The sequence below is a fragment of the Salmo salar genome, chromosome 18 (assembly GCF_965601325.2).
Source record: "Salmo salar chromosome 18, fSalSal1, whole genome shotgun sequence".
Taxonomy (NCBI): Eukaryota; Metazoa; Chordata; class Actinopteri; order Salmoniformes; family Salmonidae; genus Salmo; species Salmo salar.
Window position 1 is genome coordinate 69,754,464 of NC_138308.1, and position 19,476 is coordinate 69,773,939.

Consider the following 19,476-nt stretch of genomic DNA (forward strand, 5'->3'; position numbering starts at 1 on the left):
CAGAATGTATGGCTATATTTCACTGACACAGTAGCTGTGCATCCACCAAAACACTTGACTCGAGCCAAGACAGAAAGGAAACGTGAATTACAACAACGTTGCACCAACCAAGTCAAAAATCACTGATGTTGATCATCTTTCTCACCACCAATAATAGTATCGCATATCATCGCAATGTTGATGATCAAATAAAGCGGTCGACCCTAGGGATTGAGGAGCCGGCTTAACTCTGGCCATTTTGCGACCTAACGCAACGCACGTTTACCGGCTTTTTAACATGCAGACCTCAGTGTTGTTATTTTTGCTAAATGCACTATATTAACCTTGGCAGCCAAACAATGCAGCTAAATGGTAAATAATAGTATCTACAAAATGTTACAATTTGCAGAGTAGTTTGAAGTTTAACAATACGTCTTTCCAATGATATAATACATTTCCTTGCTGTGTATGCTAACGTTAATTTACGCTAACTACAGTAGCTAACTACGTAGCAAGCAAGCTAACTGGCGAGTTAAAAATATACAGCTAGCTAGCTAGACAACATAGGTAGCCTGACTGTAAAAGGTAGCTAGTCAAACCAGCAAGTGGTAGTTAAGTAAATAAACCATGTTTTGGCTAGTAACTTTAGTTAACTAGCTGACATACTCAAGTTAACTTGCTGGTTTCAACCAATGACATAAATCAATCATTGGTTTCAACAAAGCAATTAGCGGCAGGCTAGATATAAACTTGGTTGACTATACTACACTACAAGTGGACTAACTAGTCGTCAAATACAACTGACGTTAGATCGTTAGCCAACGAACGCGTTCTAATTTAACATGTCTTGCTATTAAGTTAGCTAGCGCTAGCCTGCTAACTTGGTAGCCAGCATTTCGCGGAAATAAATCGTTCGCTAGATATCTAGCGAATGCAAATCAGCTAGCTAATTACCCTAGCATAGCTAGCTAACGTTCACGATGAGGGCTCCTCAAAATAAAAAATAAATAAAAAAATACTTACCTCCCACTCGGTACATGTTGGCCGCCATTCTCTCGTTACCCCCAACAAACACTGTCCAAGGGATTCCCCTCTTCCGTTAAAAATGTCGATCTAGAGCTATTTTATCCCTGCATTTATTAGAGACCTCACCCGCCGCGAAACAAAGCCGGGACCCGGCACAGTAGCAAAGCTCTGGCGGGTAAAAGTTTAAAGTTTCCGTTGCAATGTTTCGGGGTTCCAAAATGCGTCTTTGTTTCAGTCCGATAACGACCTCCCTCTTCCACACTCACTCACGCATTCACACTTGCAGGCATGCATACACAGCCCTTGATAGCTAGCCTGTCTCTTACTCCACTCTTCCTCCCATCCTCAGCTCCCAGCTTCATCCTCCTCTTCTTCACCTCCGCTCAGTTTGCACACACATACATACACACACACACTGCCCCCCCCCCCTCGTTTGTAAACGTCATCTCCGGAAAATGTAACTTCGAATCGGAAAACTCCGGCTACTTATTACACACACACACAATTCTCAGCAAGAAAGAGTTGCTCTAACCATCACCAACACCAACATTATTGTGTCAGCCCATAGATATAAAGTAATACTGAAGACAGGTAATCTGATTCGCATATTTCGCATGAAGAGTATGCAGATGAGCACATTGAGAAACAGCCTTCCATCAGACTTCCTCTAAAACCTACATTCAGATACAGTAGGTACAGTAAGCAAAATGACAACTCAAAGGCCATTATTTGAACAACACTCCCCCCTAGCGTTAATTTCGATAGCATACAGTTTTTTAGCACTACGGTGTAAGTGGAAATGCAGGCATGCTTTTATAATGAAGGATGCTATTGAATTCATAAGCACTAGTTTGTCATTGTTTATTGAGAGAAATATCTGGAGATAAAGAAAACCACGACCCATTGAAAAGTACTTTTAAATAAACATAGAAGAAATCCAATACAAAAGTAAAGTGTACAATAAAGGTAAACATTTCTGAATTTGTCTAATACTCAGGAGAGATTAGTTTCAACTACAATATGAGTAAAGAAAATATTTTTGTTATTCAATTCTAAGGCACTTGAGTGATTGTAACCATTTAGCAAAATGCTAAATTTGTCTGAAGCACATAAAAAGTTCAATATTCATAGAGATCGCAACAGCACAAGATATGTATGATTTTGTATGATATTTATGAGAAGACAATAACCATAAAACACCACTAGGGTAAGCTTGCATGGTAAACAAATTAGTAAACAAAATAGGATATTTTGGAATGTTGTCAACAATTGATCCCTTTGTCGTCAATTAATTATGGCAGTCCCAACAGTCAGTTGTTAACAGTTTGACCTTTTTCAATTGCATCAGTCTAGGAAACTCAAAGATTCAACAGCATTTCACTGATTCTGAGAAGTAAATTGTGCCCAGATGTATTAACGTTTTCATTACATCATGTGTGGCTCATATCTGCATTACAAAACTCCATTGTGTTTGAACAGAGAATCCTATGGACATAAGGGATGTGATTTCTAAACCTGCTTTGATTTAAGAGCCAGACACAAACACTACGCCACAGGTCCAGAAGCCACTCTCTTTCTACGTTGCTCCCTTTCTCTCGCCCTCTGTAAACATTCTCTCCCCTTTGTCTCTCTATCAGCCTCTCTCTGTTTCTCTCAGTCTCTGTCTTTCTCTCCATGTCATCTTCTCTCCCTTAAGGTTCTGGGGAGCTGGTTGAGGTGGAAGAGGAGGAGTGTAGGCGGTCTCCCCCGCTGTCCCCCATCCCTCCTCTCTTGACCCTCCACTGGAGGATACAGGTGTCCTTGCCACCCATGGAGAGCACGTGACTGTCACAGTGGGTGAAGCGCACGTTGGTCACGTGACTGCCGTGGCCCTCATAAATGTGGTTTGGAGCCTGATGGGTAAAATAAGACATTTGATATGTGGTGAGCTTTCTGGTGGAAGGAGTAAAAATGATTGAAATCAATTGAAAAATGTGGCACTGAATTATTCCTGACTTTGGGTTTTGGGCAGGGGTACTGGAAGAGGTGGACTTTACAGAAGTCATCGGCCACCGCCACCATTCTCTCATTGTGGGAGCGACAGAGGGCGTTGATGTCTGTACCGTCTGAACCCTCCAACCACACACCTGTGGGACGACACAACAAAAAAACAAACACACAACCCATGTCAGCCACTCAGTCACAGGTAAAGGGTTGAGTGATATTGAGAGGCTTGTGATAGTTTGAATGCTGGTTCTTCTCACCCATGACGTGAAAGCCCAGTACGCAGGTGTAGGACGCCCATTCTCTGTCTTTGCTCTCATAGCGGTTCCTCAACAGTTTGCAGCCTCCAGCGATGTCCCCTGTTTGAGTAAGATAGTCCTTAGGATAATTGACTTACGGAAATTAGACATGTTGTCCTATAAAAAAATATACCCGTGTTCAAATGAGACATGCACAAATAAAAAATGTAGATGTTTGCACAGTCACTCACAGTAAAGGATTTCGTAATCGCCTGAGTTGGACATAATGTACTTCCCGTCTTTGGACCAATCAAGGTGAGTGATGAAGCTGGAGTGACCCTAAAAGTAACAGACATAACAAAGTGACACAACGCCCAAACACCATGACGAATATGTCCCGTGTCTGACTGAACAACAGGGCCACTGTGCTCTAACTGTAACCCACAATGGATCATTCATTCATGACATAAATAATCCACAACCATCCCCAACATCCCAGGACTGCCCTGCAACTTACATTGCACTTTCCGTAGCGGGAGTAGCGCCGTCCACTCTCTGTGACGTTATAGATGTAGATGAAGTTGTCATGGGAACCCACGGCCAGGAAGCTTCCATCTGAAAGGGTAACAAAACAAAAAAAACATGTTCCAAATAGAGATAAATACAAACAATAGAGGTCAAACCTAGTGGTGAGTCAGCACGTATTACTGAAGCATGGTTGACATTCACTCCATTGTGACACACTGAAGGAGCTTGACCTCTGACCTGGTGAGTATCTCATTACGGACAGCTGTTCATTCCCGTCGGTGTAGTCTGAGACTACATCTTTGGTCTGCAGGTCAAGGACCAGCCACCTGTTACAGGGAGATGGGGGGGAGAGGAACACAACCAGTGTGAAGGTTCGATCCTCCAGACAAACGATTCTGCTTTATCGTCCCGGAGTTTTGGGTAAATATCTAGCGTCGACATCGTGACAAACAGGAACGCATTGATACTGATTAACGCAGTAGATTAGCTGATAACGAATGAGATATTTCTATTGCCTGCTCTAGTCTTCGCGTTTGATGAGGTTGTATTTCAGAGTGGAGTGTCTCACCTGCCTGTGCTGAGCCCAACAGACACCACAGCCCCATTGGGACAGAAATCAGCACACAGCCCATACTCCTGAAAAATATGAGGATAAGTATTTAAGAATATGTTTCACCTTGTGTGTGTGTGTGTGTGTAGGTACGTGCGTCTGTGCATTTATGCCCACTCACCTCTAGCGTGGTGCACCAGTCCAGTTTGTGCTCCTCTGTGTTCCACACGCACACCTGTCTGTCATGTCCACAGGTGAGGAAGACATCCTGGGAGGGGTGTGTGGCCAAGCCCCACATCTCATCCACATGGCCCTGCACGGGGGAGAGCAACACACACACACACACACACACACACACACACACGCTTTAGGTTTCTATTCTCTAAGCTTCAATGTTCACTCCTCGACACTGATTGGCCTGGAGTAAGACATGGTTGACACCTCCAGTAGTTTGACCCATGGATACAACAATCTAATGCTTTTAAATCCACGACGGGGAGAAGTGTAGGGAATCGGAACGCAGAACATGTGCAGACCAGGTGTGTAACCGCAAACCACTCCACATATCACTCCACATATACTCCATCATGCTAATGTTTACATACCTGTACTATGGCCACAAAGCCGTCAGAGAAAGTGCCCCTCAGGATGGCATTTCGGGTGGTACCAACCAACACCTCTTCCCCGTCTACATCCGCAATGCAACGGACCGCCCCGAACATTTCTGGAATCTATAACAAATACATGAAACGTAGATATTATTCTGAAATAATACATAAATAGCCACAAAAAAGGTTTTTAACAAGCTCAGTTTGGTTATTAAGAGTGACAATGCACACACAAACACGCGTCTTTCACCTCACACTCTCTCTCGGGTGCAAGGTCAGCGCTCCAGCGGATGATCTTACGGTCTTTGCCCCCGCCGCTGAGGAGGGCACCCCCCTGCAGCATACACAGAGTAAACACACTGCCATCGTGGGCCCGCGTCTGCCGCATGATCTGGAACGTCTCTGCAAAAGGAGGAAGAGAGAAGATGACTTTGTCTATTGTCACAGGCCCTGCGATAGACGAGCGTCCTGTCCAGGGGGTGTAACTTGTACACCATGCTGCCTCACGCTACAGAAACAGGAGATCGGCTCCTGATCCTATGAGCCGTTCCGGCTCACACAAGCCAAGGCTACTTACTTACTATTGTCACAGGTCTCACACATTTGGAGAGCAAGGGGAAAAAGAGTCACAGCTATGGAGTCTGGTAGCATAGCTGGTTGAGGAGGTACTAAATCAAATGAAACAATATTTTGTCCACATGTTTGTATTTTTTATTACATTTATTTCATATGGAGAACCTAGTCCTAATTTGGAACAGACCTTTGGCCCCTTTCCCCAGTGTCTTGACGTCGCCAGGTGATTTGCCCCATGTCAGGATGTTCCCCTCTGAGTCCCCAGTCAGCACGTCTCCCGTCAGGCTGAACACAAAGCACTGGATGAACTTGGGCTTCTTGTATTTCTAACAGAGAAGAAACATCACAAACAAGTTTGAATGACTATATTTATTGGGATCTTTGTATTTCTGACAGTAGATAAAGATGATAAACATTTATGCAACAAATGAGTTTGAATGACTATATGTAGTGGAGCTGGTTCAGTGATAAATAGCCATGCCTGAGACCTGCAGACTAGTCTAGGCTTCAGCTCAGTGGGCTATAATAGTCTTTCTTGAGGCATCCAAATAAGCCGGGTTTGATATACCCAGTCGGTCATATTTACAGGGTGCTGTTGACAATGTGAAAAAGGCTGTCAATGTACTTGTAGGGACTTATAATGGATTTCACTCACCCCAAAGATGCCCTGTTTCTTGGTGAGTGAGCCAGCACTTAGCGTCCAGAAGTAGACGTGAGACTTCCCACAGGTGATGATGTTGGTGCTGTCGTTGGGGTTGAACTCCACTGTAAACACTGCCTCGTTGGTGCTCTGGATTAACACACACAAGGAGAAGAGTTCAAGTCGTGAAATAATTGATTCAAATGCTAAATATCAATTGAAACTGTGAATCCCAATATCTCTGAACTGCATTTCTATGATTTTGCCACCCTTGGAATTAACTTGAGGACAATTAAAATGTTGTATAAGAGGGTATAATGCATAACACTTCTGCACAAAAGTCTCAATGGGCAGCAGCTGCACTATATGAAAAAAAGCATTGAACTATTCCATTACAGTCCAGTGGGGGATGGCAGTTATGGGCATGTGTTACATACTGTACATTGAACCAACTGCTATATTTACGTGGGCTGCTAACCCCCCCCCCACCCGCCCATGTGACCACTCCCAATTTTTGCTGGAGATCCAAAACTGGACTCTTGAATCTATGGCACTCACATGACAAATTATGCTTATGAAAAATCAATTTGGCGAATCATACATGTGTGCTACAAGAAACTGTGGACCAAAGACAGGAAATGAGCTCATATAAACACCCACCTAATATCCAAACCACCCACCAACACACAGTCACACACAGACAAATTCACTGTCTAAAATATTTACACAGTTGCCGTGGCAACGTTGCTGAACTTACTCTCAGGGAAGTTGAGAAATTTGGGACAGAAGTCTGCGACAGAACGAGGTGACGTGGACGCCATATTTTTTTCTTAATCTATGCAAACAGTCCTCTTTTTTTCAGGCATTACCGATTTTCACTCTAAGGAACGCTGGCTTTAACAAAGCCTACGCACGCAAATGACAGGCTTGGCTCCCAGCAAAGATACACTAGAGGCTTATTTCATGTACATGGGCAGGTTTGTTATAGCACAAGGAAGCAGATGTATACTGTAAATGATATTGATTATTACTATTTTACTGCAATAAACCTACTGTGCAATATGAATAGGACTCTCTATGTGTGTGTGTGTTCGTATGTGCATGCATGTAGGTGTGTCCGTGCCTGTGTCCGTGCCCGTGTGCTTGCATGAATGCCAAGTGTGCATGCGTGTGTGTCTTGGTGCATTGCTTTACCTTAACCTCTGCGTGCTTGGTTCCTTTGGCGCAGTCCCACACAGACAGCATGTGTTCATTGGAGTCATCAATCACACAGAGGAAGGCTCCAGAGTCCTGCAAGCGGAGGAGACGTGAGTGCGAGCGAGAGAAGGAACCAGTGAGAGGCCATATGGCAGATGGAGAGGTGATGCAGAGTCACAAGGACAGGGAAACAAAGATCAATGGTGAATGTGAAACCATCTCAAGGATCGCGGGTTCATTCCGCTGAGGCTACCCATACCAAAATATATGTACACATGACGGTAAGTCGCCTTGGATAAAAGCATCTGCTAAAACGGCATATATATATATATATAAACTAAGCAAAAAAAAGAAACGTCCTCTCACTGCCAACTGCGTTTATTTTCGGCAAACTTAACATGTGTAAATATTTGTATGAACAGAACAAGACTCAACAACTGAGACAAACTGAAGAAGTTCCACAGACAAGTGACTAACAGAAATGGAATAATGTGTCCCTGAACAAAGGGGGGGGGGGGGTTAAAAATCAAAAGTAACAGTCAGTATCTGGTGTGGCCATCAGCTGCATTAAGTACTGCAGTGCCTCTCCTCCTCATGGACTGCACCAGATTTGCCAATTCTTGCTGTGAGATGTTACCCAACTCTTCCACCAAGGCACCTGCAAGTTCCTGGACATTTCTGGGGGGAATGGCCCTAGCCCTCACCATCCAATCCAACAGGTCCCAGACGTGCGCAAAGGCCTTGGTGTAACGCTCATTCCTTTGACGATAAACGCAAATCCGCATTTTGTGAGACAAAACCACGACACGTCAGTGAAGAGCACTTTTTGCCAGTCCTGGCTGGTCCAGCGACGGTAGGTTTGTGCCCATAGGCGACGTTGTTGCCAGTGATGTCTGGTGAGGACCTGCCTTACAACAGGCCTACACATCCTCAGTCCAGCCTCTCTCAGCCTGTTGTGGACAGTCTGTGCACTGATGGAGGGATTGTGTGTTCCTGGTGTAACTCGGGCAGTTGTTGCTGCCATCCTGTACCTGTTCCGATCCTGTGCAGGTGTTGTTACACATGGTCTGCCACTGCGAGGACGATCAGCTGTCCGTCCTGTCTCCCTGTAGCGCTGTCTTAGTCGGCTCACAGTACGGACATTGCAATTTATTGCCCTGGCCACATCTGCAGTCCTCATGCCTCCTTGCAGCATGCCTAAGGCACGTTCACGCAGATGGGCAGGGACCCTAGGCATCTTTCTTTTGGTGTTTTTCAGAGTCAGTAGAAAGGCCTTTTTAGTGTCCTAAGTTTCCATAACTGTGACCTTAATTGCCTACCGTCTGTAAGCTGTTAGTGTCTTAACGACCGTTCCACAGGTGCATGTTCATTAATTGTTTATGGTTCATTGAACAAGCATGGGAAACAGTGTTTAAACCCTTTACAATGAAGATCTGGGAAGTTATTTGGATTTTTACGAATGACCTTTGAAAGACAGGGTCCTGAAAAAGGGACGTTTCTTTTTCTTTGTTGCTGAGTTTATCCATCTCTCTCAATGTAAGCCTGCATTGGTTGTTTGTGAGCGTTGTATGGAGATTTGGTGTCGGGAGTTCTTCAAAAGCCTTAGTGAGTTGACAAAGGACAAGGTACTTAAAAACATAGACCGTTAAACTCAGTCACATCTAGTGTGTGGGAGGAGGGGTGTTTTGTAGTAAGGATGATCACTTACTGCAAAGGAGAAGGCTACAGATCCTACACCTCGCTCAAACGTGCCCAGTCCTATCTGTTGTAGGGTGATCAGTGTGGAGGAATCCCATATGTGGACATAAGGCTGCAGGGGCTGAGAGACACAATAGACGTATAGGATTTGATGATAAGTGTGACCATTTACAGTACAGAGACTGGGTAAACATTTTCATTCATAAATTGCCTCACCTTGCCATCCTTATCCACCCCAGCCGTCTGTCCCGACGCCACCCGCACCTTGTCTGGATGGATGGTTAGACTGAAGGACAGACAAATTGTGATTTTATACAGCATCACATTCTTTTAACTTGACTATCAATTCTCACATTTTGCTTGCTCAACAACGTGTGTTGATTTTGTACAGTTTGTTGTATTTTATACACATGACAAACAAACTTGAATTATGATATGAGAGGTCATGGTTCAACGTGAGCCACTCACCAGCGGACACAGTCTGTGTGTTTGCTGTAGTGGCGTTGAGTGCGGTTGTTGATGTGGTACAGCACCACCACGCAGGCGATGAAGTATACTGCCTCCCCCGACGCCAGCAGGTACAGGTTGGCTCGGCAGTCGCGCCCCCGGTAACCGTAACTATGCGGCTCCAGTCAAGGTGACGTCACTGAAACGTCTCATTGGTTCATCAGTCTAAATCATTAATTCAGCCTAAAGCAATTTCACCCACAGCTACACCCATGATAATAGGTGATTTATGGATGACACAACTTCCACTGACCCGAGGAGCGGATGGCTTGGCTCAAGGACATTAGGGAATTTACATACATTTCCTCTATCTGACTCATGGGCAAAATGGACTTAATGGCTTTCATCCAACAAACTTAGCACATAGGATATCAAATATTCTAAACAACCATGACTGGGATTTAAAAACATACAGTATGTTGCTAGATCAAAGCCCCATTGGCCGTGACCTGTGGGAGGGACTTAGGAAGGATACACCCAATCGAGTTCCAGTTTCTCTACAGGTGGCTCCATCCTCAGGTCATCGTAGTTCTGGATGTTGGAGGGGACGTACATGGTGATTGGTCGACCGCGGATGAACATCTTGATTGATTGACCTGTCAGCCAATGACAGATGAAGAAAATTGTATGCCAACACTGGACCATGGATACATATTTGTACATCTCCAATTGCTACCATGATTCAATATGAACTTTCGCAAACCTATCCTCAATTTCATGTGGCTATTCGTTTCTCTTTCAATGGCCTGCCTAAACTACCAAAGCCCTGGTGATGCTACAATATCTACACCACAACTCACATTTAGATCCTAATTCATTCAATAATGTTAAGTCAACAGTGCAGTGCCAATAACCTGTATGAATCCCAAGCCCAAGTCTCAGACCTACATGTAGTTGAATGACATAACAGTTAACACATAACATCCCCTATGATGTCTCGTACCTTGGGTTCCTCGTCTCGATCCGGGAGATCCTACGAGAGGAGAGGAAGAGACGGAGACAAATAAACACAGGGATCCGAGCAGAATTAAATCACAGCAGAGCAGGTCCTGCTCTGACATTACGGATCCACTGGGACCAGTTTCAGAGCCGCTCGAATGTGATCTATGAGCAAACCAGTGGGGCGGGTTTCCAACATCAGGCCTGTCACCTAAACCAGTGGTTCCCAAACTGTGGGGCGCGCAATTGTTGGTCAAATATTTTTTTTTACATCAGAGCCTGACAAATGTTCGACAGAGAACATAACATACTGTTTTAGGAAGGTGGAAGAAGAGGGATTGTCTGAGTCGTGTCCGAGCTTAAAGCATCCTGTGTATACATTATATCTCAATAACCAGGTGAATCTCCTCTTGAAACGGACTGCAATCTGGGACCAATAACGTCTCACACTTCAATTTAAAAAGGTTGGGGAGTGGAGAGTTTTTTTTACACGTGCGGTGGAAGGTTCTGGTTTGGGATGTTTCTGGTGGGAAAAGGGGCTTGACCCATCTGTATGTCTCACTATGAAAAGGTTGTTAGTTGTTAAAACTAAAAAAGGCAGGGCCCACGCAACAGGTTGAAGGAGCATGGGAGGGGAAGTCGGTACATTTGAACTACTTACTGTAAGTTATTATCTAGCTCTTTTTATTCGTTATTGGTGACACTACATGGAATTTTCCCATAGGCCTACTTCATACTGCTCCTGGACCCCGTCGAATCAAATCAATGACAGATTTTGATTGGTTTAAAATGTAGGGGTATTTCCACACTATTGCCATTCACATTTCCAAGTATGGACATTCAGTTAGGATATAGTGAGTTCAATTTAAAAAGACCTGGTTACACTTTTGCAACCAGCTCGTGATGCAGAAGAGACAGTTGCAGAAATGACCTAACTCGTGTTGAATTCAGGCAGACCTGTCCCGGGCCAGCTCAGAGAGACAGTGAAAAAAAAAACGGGAATACGTCTAGTCCTGGCAAGCTCACAGAAAGAGAATGAGAGAAATGTTTTATTTTTTGGGGAAAACCATCCTCCTCGGGTAAAACAGTCATCCATCATCCCGTCAGGAGTCTCGGAGTGGTGCGGCAGCATGGTTAACCACAATGGATGGCTTTCCAGGGAGAGTCCAATGGGAGCGTCCCAACCCAGAACGGAGTGGCGGAGCACTAAACAGACTCTCTGTGTTTAACATCAGGAATGGCTGCCGCGCTGCCTCATAAATACGCGAGTGTAAAAAAAGTTTCTCTGTGATCACAGTATGATGAGGGATATTTCTGACCAGGCTTATTTTAGTTTGTGGCAGAGGGATGGACTGTGATGGACTCTGAGTGACCTTTGAGCCTAGAGACGACTAGAGGATGGATGCAACGTCCAGTGGCCAGTCACTTTTACGACTGTCATTATTATAATGTGTAGAGTATTAGTAGTAGTAATATTGTTGTCGTCGCAGTATGCTCCTAGTATATACAGACGTAAGCTATTTTGAGGCTCACTCCATGCACCCTTTGTCTAGTAGAAACCCCTTGTCTTGTGGCTCACTGATCAAATTTACAGACGATTATGCTAATCGGAGGGGCGCATCAAACTGATTTTCCGCCAATTGAATCCCCATTAGGTCCAACTGGTAAAAACACAGAAACAATGAAAGAGGGAATGTCCTCTTAACTCACTCTGGTTTAGGAATGAGTCCCCATTATAAAGCCAACGCTCATAAAAGCTACTATCTTTGACATTCAGTATGCAGTTTAGTGTCCCCAACTAAAGAATGGGAATGAGAAGTTAACACACCAAAAATGAGATAGTTATAGGCTATGTTTATGCATTTACAGGCCCCCTAAATGGAGGCTATGGACACATGTAATAATAGGTAGAGTAATACACAGGTTAGCTGGAGCTGTTATGTACGTATGGGCTATTCATCCAATCCAGATCTGGCCTGCAGTCTGTCTGTGAGTCATTTAAGCCAATGTAGAGACGATGGTTGGATAATACTTTGTAGGGAGTCTGGCGAGAGTAGTGTTGTTGGATATACATTACCTGCACTGGCGATGAGATCTTTGGTCCGGCTGTGAGAAAAGAAAAACAACCATAACTGTTAAGACATTATATCCAAGAGACTCTTTCAGACACTTGGAACAACCGTTATATTATAGTCTTTGGGCCCAGCTTACGCAAATTGGGGTATCCTAAGACTTTCCAAAAGGAAAGGAATTTTATTATACTAGAATAAAGGGCACTTGTTTTCCAATGAGTGACTATTTAGTGAAATACGTTTCTGCGGCCGTAGGAAAATGAGATGTGACGATGAGTTTTGAAAGCTGGTCTTGCTGATGGATCAGATGGGCCTTCTCTCACCTCTCCAGACTGGGGGATCGGGTGAGGAGGTTGGCCGAAGAAGCTGCCTTTTTGTCCAAACGCTTCTTGGTCTTCTCCTGGGGGTCCTTTGCCAGTTTCTCACTGTTCCTGCGAACTCTGGACAATGAGGATAGGGAGTCTGTATAAGAGGATTTATGTGCAGGGTTTGAGACAGACAACCACACTTGGGAACACAAACACATACTTGCGCAGAGACACGCGCACACACTAACACGCTGGCGCGCACACGCTCAGATGAACTATGAATGTGTGTGTGCTTCAAATGTGTATTCTATGACGGGACGGAGTTTTCCTGTAAGCCACACAACCATTTTCCTGATGATGTGCTCAATAAATCAGAGGAAATTGCCCTCGTCATGTGACCAGGGATGTTTGAGGTATGTAACAGGAAGTAGAACTAGGAAGTGAAACCCAGCTGACTCCCTTCCCATGAAGCCTGTGGCTCCTAATGATTATACACATACTAAGTACATTATGTAGACATTATTTGTATCTAAATATGTAATGTAACTGAATAGCCTAGTTCATATTAATGGTTTGGTTCTGGATAAAAGTACTTCATAACTTAGACTTCCCATCCATAGCAACGCTGATTCTCATGGTGTGGCATGATAGAGCTAACTGAAACATATGCTATCAATCAGCAATAGGCCTCTTCCAAGTCATAACTAGCGAACAAAACATCAACACACACACACAGAACACAAAAACAATCAGAGGAATAATGTAGCAATTATTTTGTGATTATGGAGCGGCATGCAGCAAAAAAAAAATCTACCAATGAAAAGCCCCATTGAAACGTCCACATGCAGGAAATCATGCTGAATCAATTCATGCTTGAAGGAGGAGAACTTTGTTAAAGGGTGAGGCTCAGATTTGATCATCAGGTTAGTGTGGATTCATGAACACAACCCCAGTGTTATTGTTACACAGTGTGAACTACTCAACTTGTGTTTAACTGCAAACCCCAGTTGTTCTGAACGTAACCCTTAACATTGATTCAATGTCTTATCTGTAGGGCATGGAGTTTAACTATGGTCCAGAGTTTTTCCTGATCAGATCCCATTGACGGGGGAAAAGAATAAATACAAAAATAATAAAAACTCTGGCCCCTACTCATCTGACACGCATAACTAGGCTACCACTTCTTTGGGCTAAGATCAAGTTGTGTTTTATTCATTTTTATAGATATGCGGTGAAACGGCTGCTGCTTGGACAACACGGCCATTTTGAAACGTTGTATTCTAGATCCCCACATCAAAGAGGTGTTGACATGGCCCCCAGCTTATCCCGGCATTCACTACTATTGTATACACAGGGTTGAGCCGCATGACCCTTAACACATTTTCCACTGCGCTTGATTCTGTGTGTGTGTGTGTGTGTGTGTGTGTGTGTGTGTGTGTGTTGCCTCTCAAGGACGTGTCAATCAGCATACGATGAGCGCTGTCATTATGAGACACAGGGCCTTATGTTCCCAATCACCCTTATTTAGCCCCCGGCTCAAACACATGAAAAATAACACAGCAGCCGGATCCAGCGGAAGAGAGCACGTAATGTATGCTCCCCAGTCAACAGTCTACCGCAAACTGATTCATAGATTAGAGTTTTGACACTGGGGGTTTGTAGAAACACAAGCATAGAGAATAGGAGATTTATCCCCAAAAGCCATGCAATCAGGCAGGAATGGAGAAGAGGAGAAGGAGGAGGAGACGATAACGCACAAGGGTTTATTCTGTCCCTCCAGGATAGTGGAGAGAGGTCCGCTCCGGGGGCTGGGGGGCAGGTCCTTAGGGGGGGCTGGGGACCCCGAGATTGGGGTCTGGCGGGCTGAACTCAGGCTCTCCGTGGAGCCATTGGGGTCCTGGAGGTCCTCTCTCTGGAGGCTCCTGATGGTGGTGGGGTGGATGGGCTCCTCTACAGAAGACGCCCTGCTCAGGTCCTTTTCCTTCTCCACTTCCTCATCCTCCTCTTCAAGCCCCTGGATGCGGTGGAGCTTGGCCCGGGACCCCTCAGTCAGAGAGATACCCTTGGGGAGGGCATCTTCCAGGGAGAGGCTCTGGATGTCACTGGTGAGAGCCAGGGGGACCCTGTCTAGCACCTGGTCCTGCCCCAGCGGAGTGAGCTCTGTCTGGGTAGCCCGATCATATGTAGGGGGCTTACACATAGGGGCTAGGGATCCATTGTCCCCATAGTGACCATTCTCACCTTCAATGTTGTTTCCCACTTGGCTAGAGACACACACAGTGTAGAGTTGAGATCAACAAGGATAAAACATCATACAATATCAAACTGAATCCAAAAGGACTTTACTATACAAGTTGATAGCTATAAATCCACATTCTGGTCACTAAGTCCAATGTCTTGACTGAACAAACGATGCCCTATTTACACACGTTGATAATCTAAGAGCCATATCTTTATATAGGTCTCTCCTACCCATTCTTTGCCCACCCAGTCCCTCTGTGCTGGTACAGTACCTGGTAGTAGGGTGGCGGGTGCCATCCAGGGCTGAGCTGGACGACAGTTTACGGGAGCTGGAGAAACTATCAGAGCAGAAGACCTGGTTCAGGACACGGGCCGCTGCAGGGTTCACTGAGGTCATATACAGTAAGACACAAATCACACACATTGAGGATGGACATGACATTGAAGCACAAGACAATGGTCAAAGGGGTGGGATAATATTCTATTTTATTAGATTCTATTCTATTGGCTTCTGGTACTGTAGACAGGCTTACATTAGTCAAACCAAGTCGTTTAAGACCGCGATCTGATCTAAGGTGTGATGGTTGGCCACCCACCTGCGATGAGCTGCTGTCTCAGCAGGGGGATCAGCTGGTCGTGGAGGCGGAGCCTGCGCAGAGCGTCGGCCAGTGATGACTTGAGCAGAGTGATCTCGTTTTCCTGCAACTGAAGGCGCCCCTCCATCATGGACACCCGGTCTGGGTACTCAGCGCTGCTGCCTGCCGACACATCATCTATGCAGATGGACCAAGACAACCAATCAGGAGATGGTATGGAACTAGATGGAACTAGTCAGTCTGGAATTAGATGAACTATTGGTAAATTCTAAGGGCGGACAAGGACAACCAATCAGGAGCCTATTTCCAAATCCATGATGTCATGCCATTGTAACTCCCACAGAAGTGGTATTAACCAAGCAGTAGCAATGCATACGCGGAATACCGTGAAAGAACTGTAGAGAAGGGAGAACTTCAAAAGATGGGCACACTTAGACATGACCGCAGTGAGTGTTGTAAATACTGCTAACAGCCCACAAATCTTCCTCAAAAAGACAGGACATACATTGTGCATGAAGATGGGCCTGTGAAGCCAACATTAATGTGCTCATCCAGCACTGTTTATAACTTAAAAAGGACAAGATGAAAGTGTCGATGAGTTTGGAGAGAAATGGTTTATTTACTTCAATATCACAAGGCTTTTGATGCTGCTTACTGACTGAATTAAGTCCCATTTTTATCCAAAATAAAGAAGGCAGGAGACTACTGCCAGTATTAGGAGAAAAGGAGCTAAGCGCATGTGTTTCTGGTTCTCTCAACCGTTTGCAATTTCCAGGGGCAGCCTCGCAAAAAGGAGTGGAATGTTCTAATTGTTTATCATCAGGTTGTGTTTAGGGAACAAGGTTTAGCTCAAATGGTTGTTAAGTGTCCGCAGACTTACTTTCTCTAAAGTAGTGCGTCTCTGGCCTTTTCCATTAAAATTCTGTATACGTCCACGTTTCCAGCGAATTTCCTGAGACATGGCAGTAGGAAGACTTGTTTATCAATAGGTTGTGTTTAATTAATGGATTTTAATCTGTTAGGCTATTAAATTAATCACCACAGAGTTACACTTTCTCTGTATGTACAACATGTTGGGATTAGATCTATTCTGTCATCCTGTATGTTTACATTTCCAACTGATTTCCTCAGAGGTGAAAGGGAGACAGAAGGCATTCCAGGGTGTCGCAATCCACATGTCATGTGACTAATGATCAGACCCCGAGCCAACTGCAGCTTTTATTTTATTTTTTTGCGGCCTACACAACTTCCTGCTTTGGTTGGCAACATTTGTTCTATTGTGTGTCAGTATGTATGCGTTTGTTTTTACTATCTTTGTGGGGACCAGAAGTCCTCACAAGAATAGTAAAACAAGGACAATTTGTGGGGACACTTTGCCAGTCCCCACAATTTCACTGGTTCCCACAAGAAAAAAAATGCTATTTTAGGTTTAGGGTTATAATTAGGGTTAGGGGTTAAGTTTAGGAGTTAGGGAAAATAGGATTTTGAATGGGAATAAATTGTAAAACAAACGTGTGGGTGTGTGTGTGTGTCTACAGTTCCCGGTTGGAAAATCCCCTGCTTCTTCTATCACTTTATGAAATACTTCCTCCTCCCCAAATTGGACATATGTTGCTATGGTAACCATGCCAACCAATGACCATGCAGTCCAATAAAACTGTCATATCCCTCTGGGTCAGGGGAAAGAGTAAGTTGTCCGATTGATTAAGAACCTGGTCATGGACAAATACACTGATTCTCCGGGTCTACTTTTGTAAAACGTTCTATGAAAATAAAGTTTGAATTGATTTAACAAGTACAGAGTAATCTATAGGTCACCTGACATGTCAATATGCATGGTTTTTTGAATTACATAGCCTCGTATTCTGTATCATGCATATGGATCTGTAAGAACATTGATGATGCACTTAAAAACAGTGTTTCTGTGGGATGAAATGAAAACCGACCACGTAGGTGAATCACCATGAATCAGGTTCCAAACATGCCTTAACAGCTCTGCCATCTACTGGGTTGAAGAGGTTGATATACCTTGACAATCTGGCACAGTGGGTTAACGTGACGCAATAACTGACACCAGGCCAAACCGGTATCCAGTGGGTGTGGCTTCCGTTCTCCAAAGTCCGTTCCAAGAGGACGCACACGACTGTCAGTTAACGTCAACTATGAACACTGCCACATTCTTCCTCTCTTTCTCCACCTCCTATTCCTCCTCCCTCCTCCTCTCCCATGCATCATATCCAAGTTGGGGAGCTTATCGTTTCCTTTATTGTATGAAAGTGACTCACAGATTGTTACTTTCCCTTCCTCCTTAACCCTTTACCTACTGTCACCGCAGGTGATATAGCCTATGCTACTAGTCAATCCTCATGCTGACACAAGCGATGTAGCAGTCAAGCCATCATCTAACAGTTATTGTTGTTGATAATAAGTATTTATAATGCAAGTGGGCTTATTCCCTTTGAGGAGTGAGGAGAGGAGTGGTTCTGACTGAGCGCCTCTCACCCACTGACTGCTGAGCACTTGGTGAGGCCTTTCTTAAGAACTTCTAAAGCACTTGACTGTTTTGCCTTGCTTAGCTCGCAAGGCGAAAACAACACTTTAAACGGTTGGGTAAGAATGCAGTGGCCAAGCAAACATGCAAATCATCCCAAGAGGAGAACCAGTTTGGCTTATCGGCTTGAAAGTATGAAAATATCCCTCGCCTTAAGGGCTTACAAGACCGTTTCACTTTTCAGAGACAGAAGGATTCCAGTGATGCCTTCATTCGATACACCCACACACTCAATCTCTGGTCCAGAACCATGGCCCCACTCCACACACAATGGGGTCTTTGAGGCTTGCTGGGAGGGAGTCTCTGTCTGCTGTCTGTGTTCAGACAGACTTGGCCAACTGTGTGCAGGGCCAGGCCTCTCACTGGACACACACACACACACACACCACAGAGACAGAACAACAACAGCAACGGAAGAATACAGTGACATTTCACCCAGTATAATATTAAGGAAATGAGAAAATGACGCTAACGGATAACTTCCAGTTATATTAACGTTACAGTAGTAGAATCTTTTTGGATTCATTTAGGTCTATACTTTAGAACCATAGCGATATACCGTATATCTAAGGCTCTGGTTAAAGACGGCGTGTTAGACTCTATGCCATGGTTTTGATACATTACATACAGTACACATATATTCTTGCCAGTTGAAATTCCACACTTTCAATGTAAAATCACAGGCAAACTGGTTTTTTTTTTCTTCTCCCAACTCCATGAACTTGGTCATGATGACATACACAGGCAAACAAGACTTCACACACTTGTTTGAAGAGGTCTTAGAATTTAGCGGGAGAGCAAGACTACTGTACTCTAATTAAGGATAGGAAACACCCGACTCAAGTGTTTGAGGTAGGGCACAATGTCCACTAAGGAACATTGATATTCACCAGCATTGTGAAGAGTAGACGCTCTGCAGCCTACAGATAATAGGGCCCTAAAGCAACGAGGAAGTCTAATCTCAGAGTCTACATTAAACAATGTGGTTGTGAGGGTCTATGGCAAAGTTTAGACGGGAAGCCTAATTCAGATTTTTTTTTTTAACCAATTCATCTTTTCACCAATCAGATGAGTTCTGAAAAAGATCAGCTCTTTTCACATTAGATGTGATTGGTCAAAAGACCAATTAGTGGAAAAAAATATCAGAATTGGGCTTACGTGTCTAAACACAGTTTATGGGACTCAGCTGTATTGTAACACAATAATTAGGATCTGCTCCAATCCGCTGGCTTTAAACCAAA

General features: G+C 44.3%; 2 protein-coding genes across 5 annotated transcripts in view; both read right to left on the reverse strand.

Moving 5' to 3' along the window:
- Positions 1–1,419, reverse strand: part of LOC106577523 (metastasis-associated protein MTA2) — a 34,222-nt gene extending 32,803 nt beyond the window's left edge. Inside the window, exon 1 of one of the 3 annotated variants that reach the window (XM_014155620.3) lies at positions 1,003–1,417. In XM_014155620.3, coding sequence (XP_014011095.1) covers positions 1,003–1,030 — 28 coding nt within the window. In that variant the 5' untranslated portion in view covers positions 1,031–1,417. Of the gene's footprint in view, positions 1–1,002 lie in introns of all 3 variants that reach the window. The other 2 variants (XM_014155621.3, XM_082965079.1) reach the window with 2 other exon arrangements.
- A 430-nt stretch (positions 1,420–1,849) lies between these two features.
- Positions 1,850–19,476, reverse strand: part of LOC106577522 (echinoderm microtubule-associated protein-like 3) — a 29,994-nt gene continuing 12,367 nt past the window's right edge. The window contains exons 3-25 of one of the 2 annotated variants that reach the window (XM_014155619.3): positions 15,685–15,861; positions 15,361–15,475; positions 14,605–15,111; positions 12,863–12,979; positions 12,545–12,573; positions 10,472–10,501; positions 10,004–10,124; positions 9,490–9,639; positions 9,238–9,307; positions 9,032–9,142; positions 7,321–7,416; positions 6,142–6,276; positions 5,674–5,812; positions 5,164–5,315; positions 4,911–5,036; positions 4,487–4,618; positions 4,324–4,391; positions 3,993–4,081; positions 3,745–3,842; positions 3,479–3,566; positions 3,249–3,347; positions 3,001–3,131; positions 1,850–2,897 (exon numbers count right to left, since the gene is read on the reverse strand). In XM_014155619.3, the coding sequence (XP_014011094.1) occupies positions 2,697–2,897; positions 3,001–3,131; positions 3,249–3,347; positions 3,479–3,566; positions 3,745–3,842; positions 3,993–4,081; positions 4,324–4,391; positions 4,487–4,618; positions 4,911–5,036; positions 5,164–5,315; positions 5,674–5,812; positions 6,142–6,276; positions 7,321–7,416; positions 9,032–9,142; positions 9,238–9,307; positions 9,490–9,639; positions 10,004–10,124; positions 10,472–10,501; positions 12,545–12,573; positions 12,863–12,979; positions 14,605–15,111; positions 15,361–15,475; positions 15,685–15,861 (2,981 nt within the window). In that variant the 3' untranslated portion in view covers positions 1,850–2,696. The remainder of the gene's footprint in view (positions 2,898–3,000; positions 3,132–3,248; positions 3,348–3,478; positions 3,567–3,744; positions 3,843–3,992; positions 4,082–4,323; positions 4,392–4,486; positions 4,619–4,910; positions 5,037–5,163; positions 5,316–5,673; positions 5,813–6,141; positions 6,277–7,320; positions 7,417–9,031; positions 9,143–9,237; positions 9,308–9,489; positions 9,640–10,003; positions 10,125–10,471; positions 10,502–12,544; positions 12,574–12,862; positions 12,980–14,604; positions 15,112–15,360; positions 15,476–15,684; positions 15,862–19,476) is intronic. The other variant, XM_045701311.2, reaches the window with a different exon arrangement.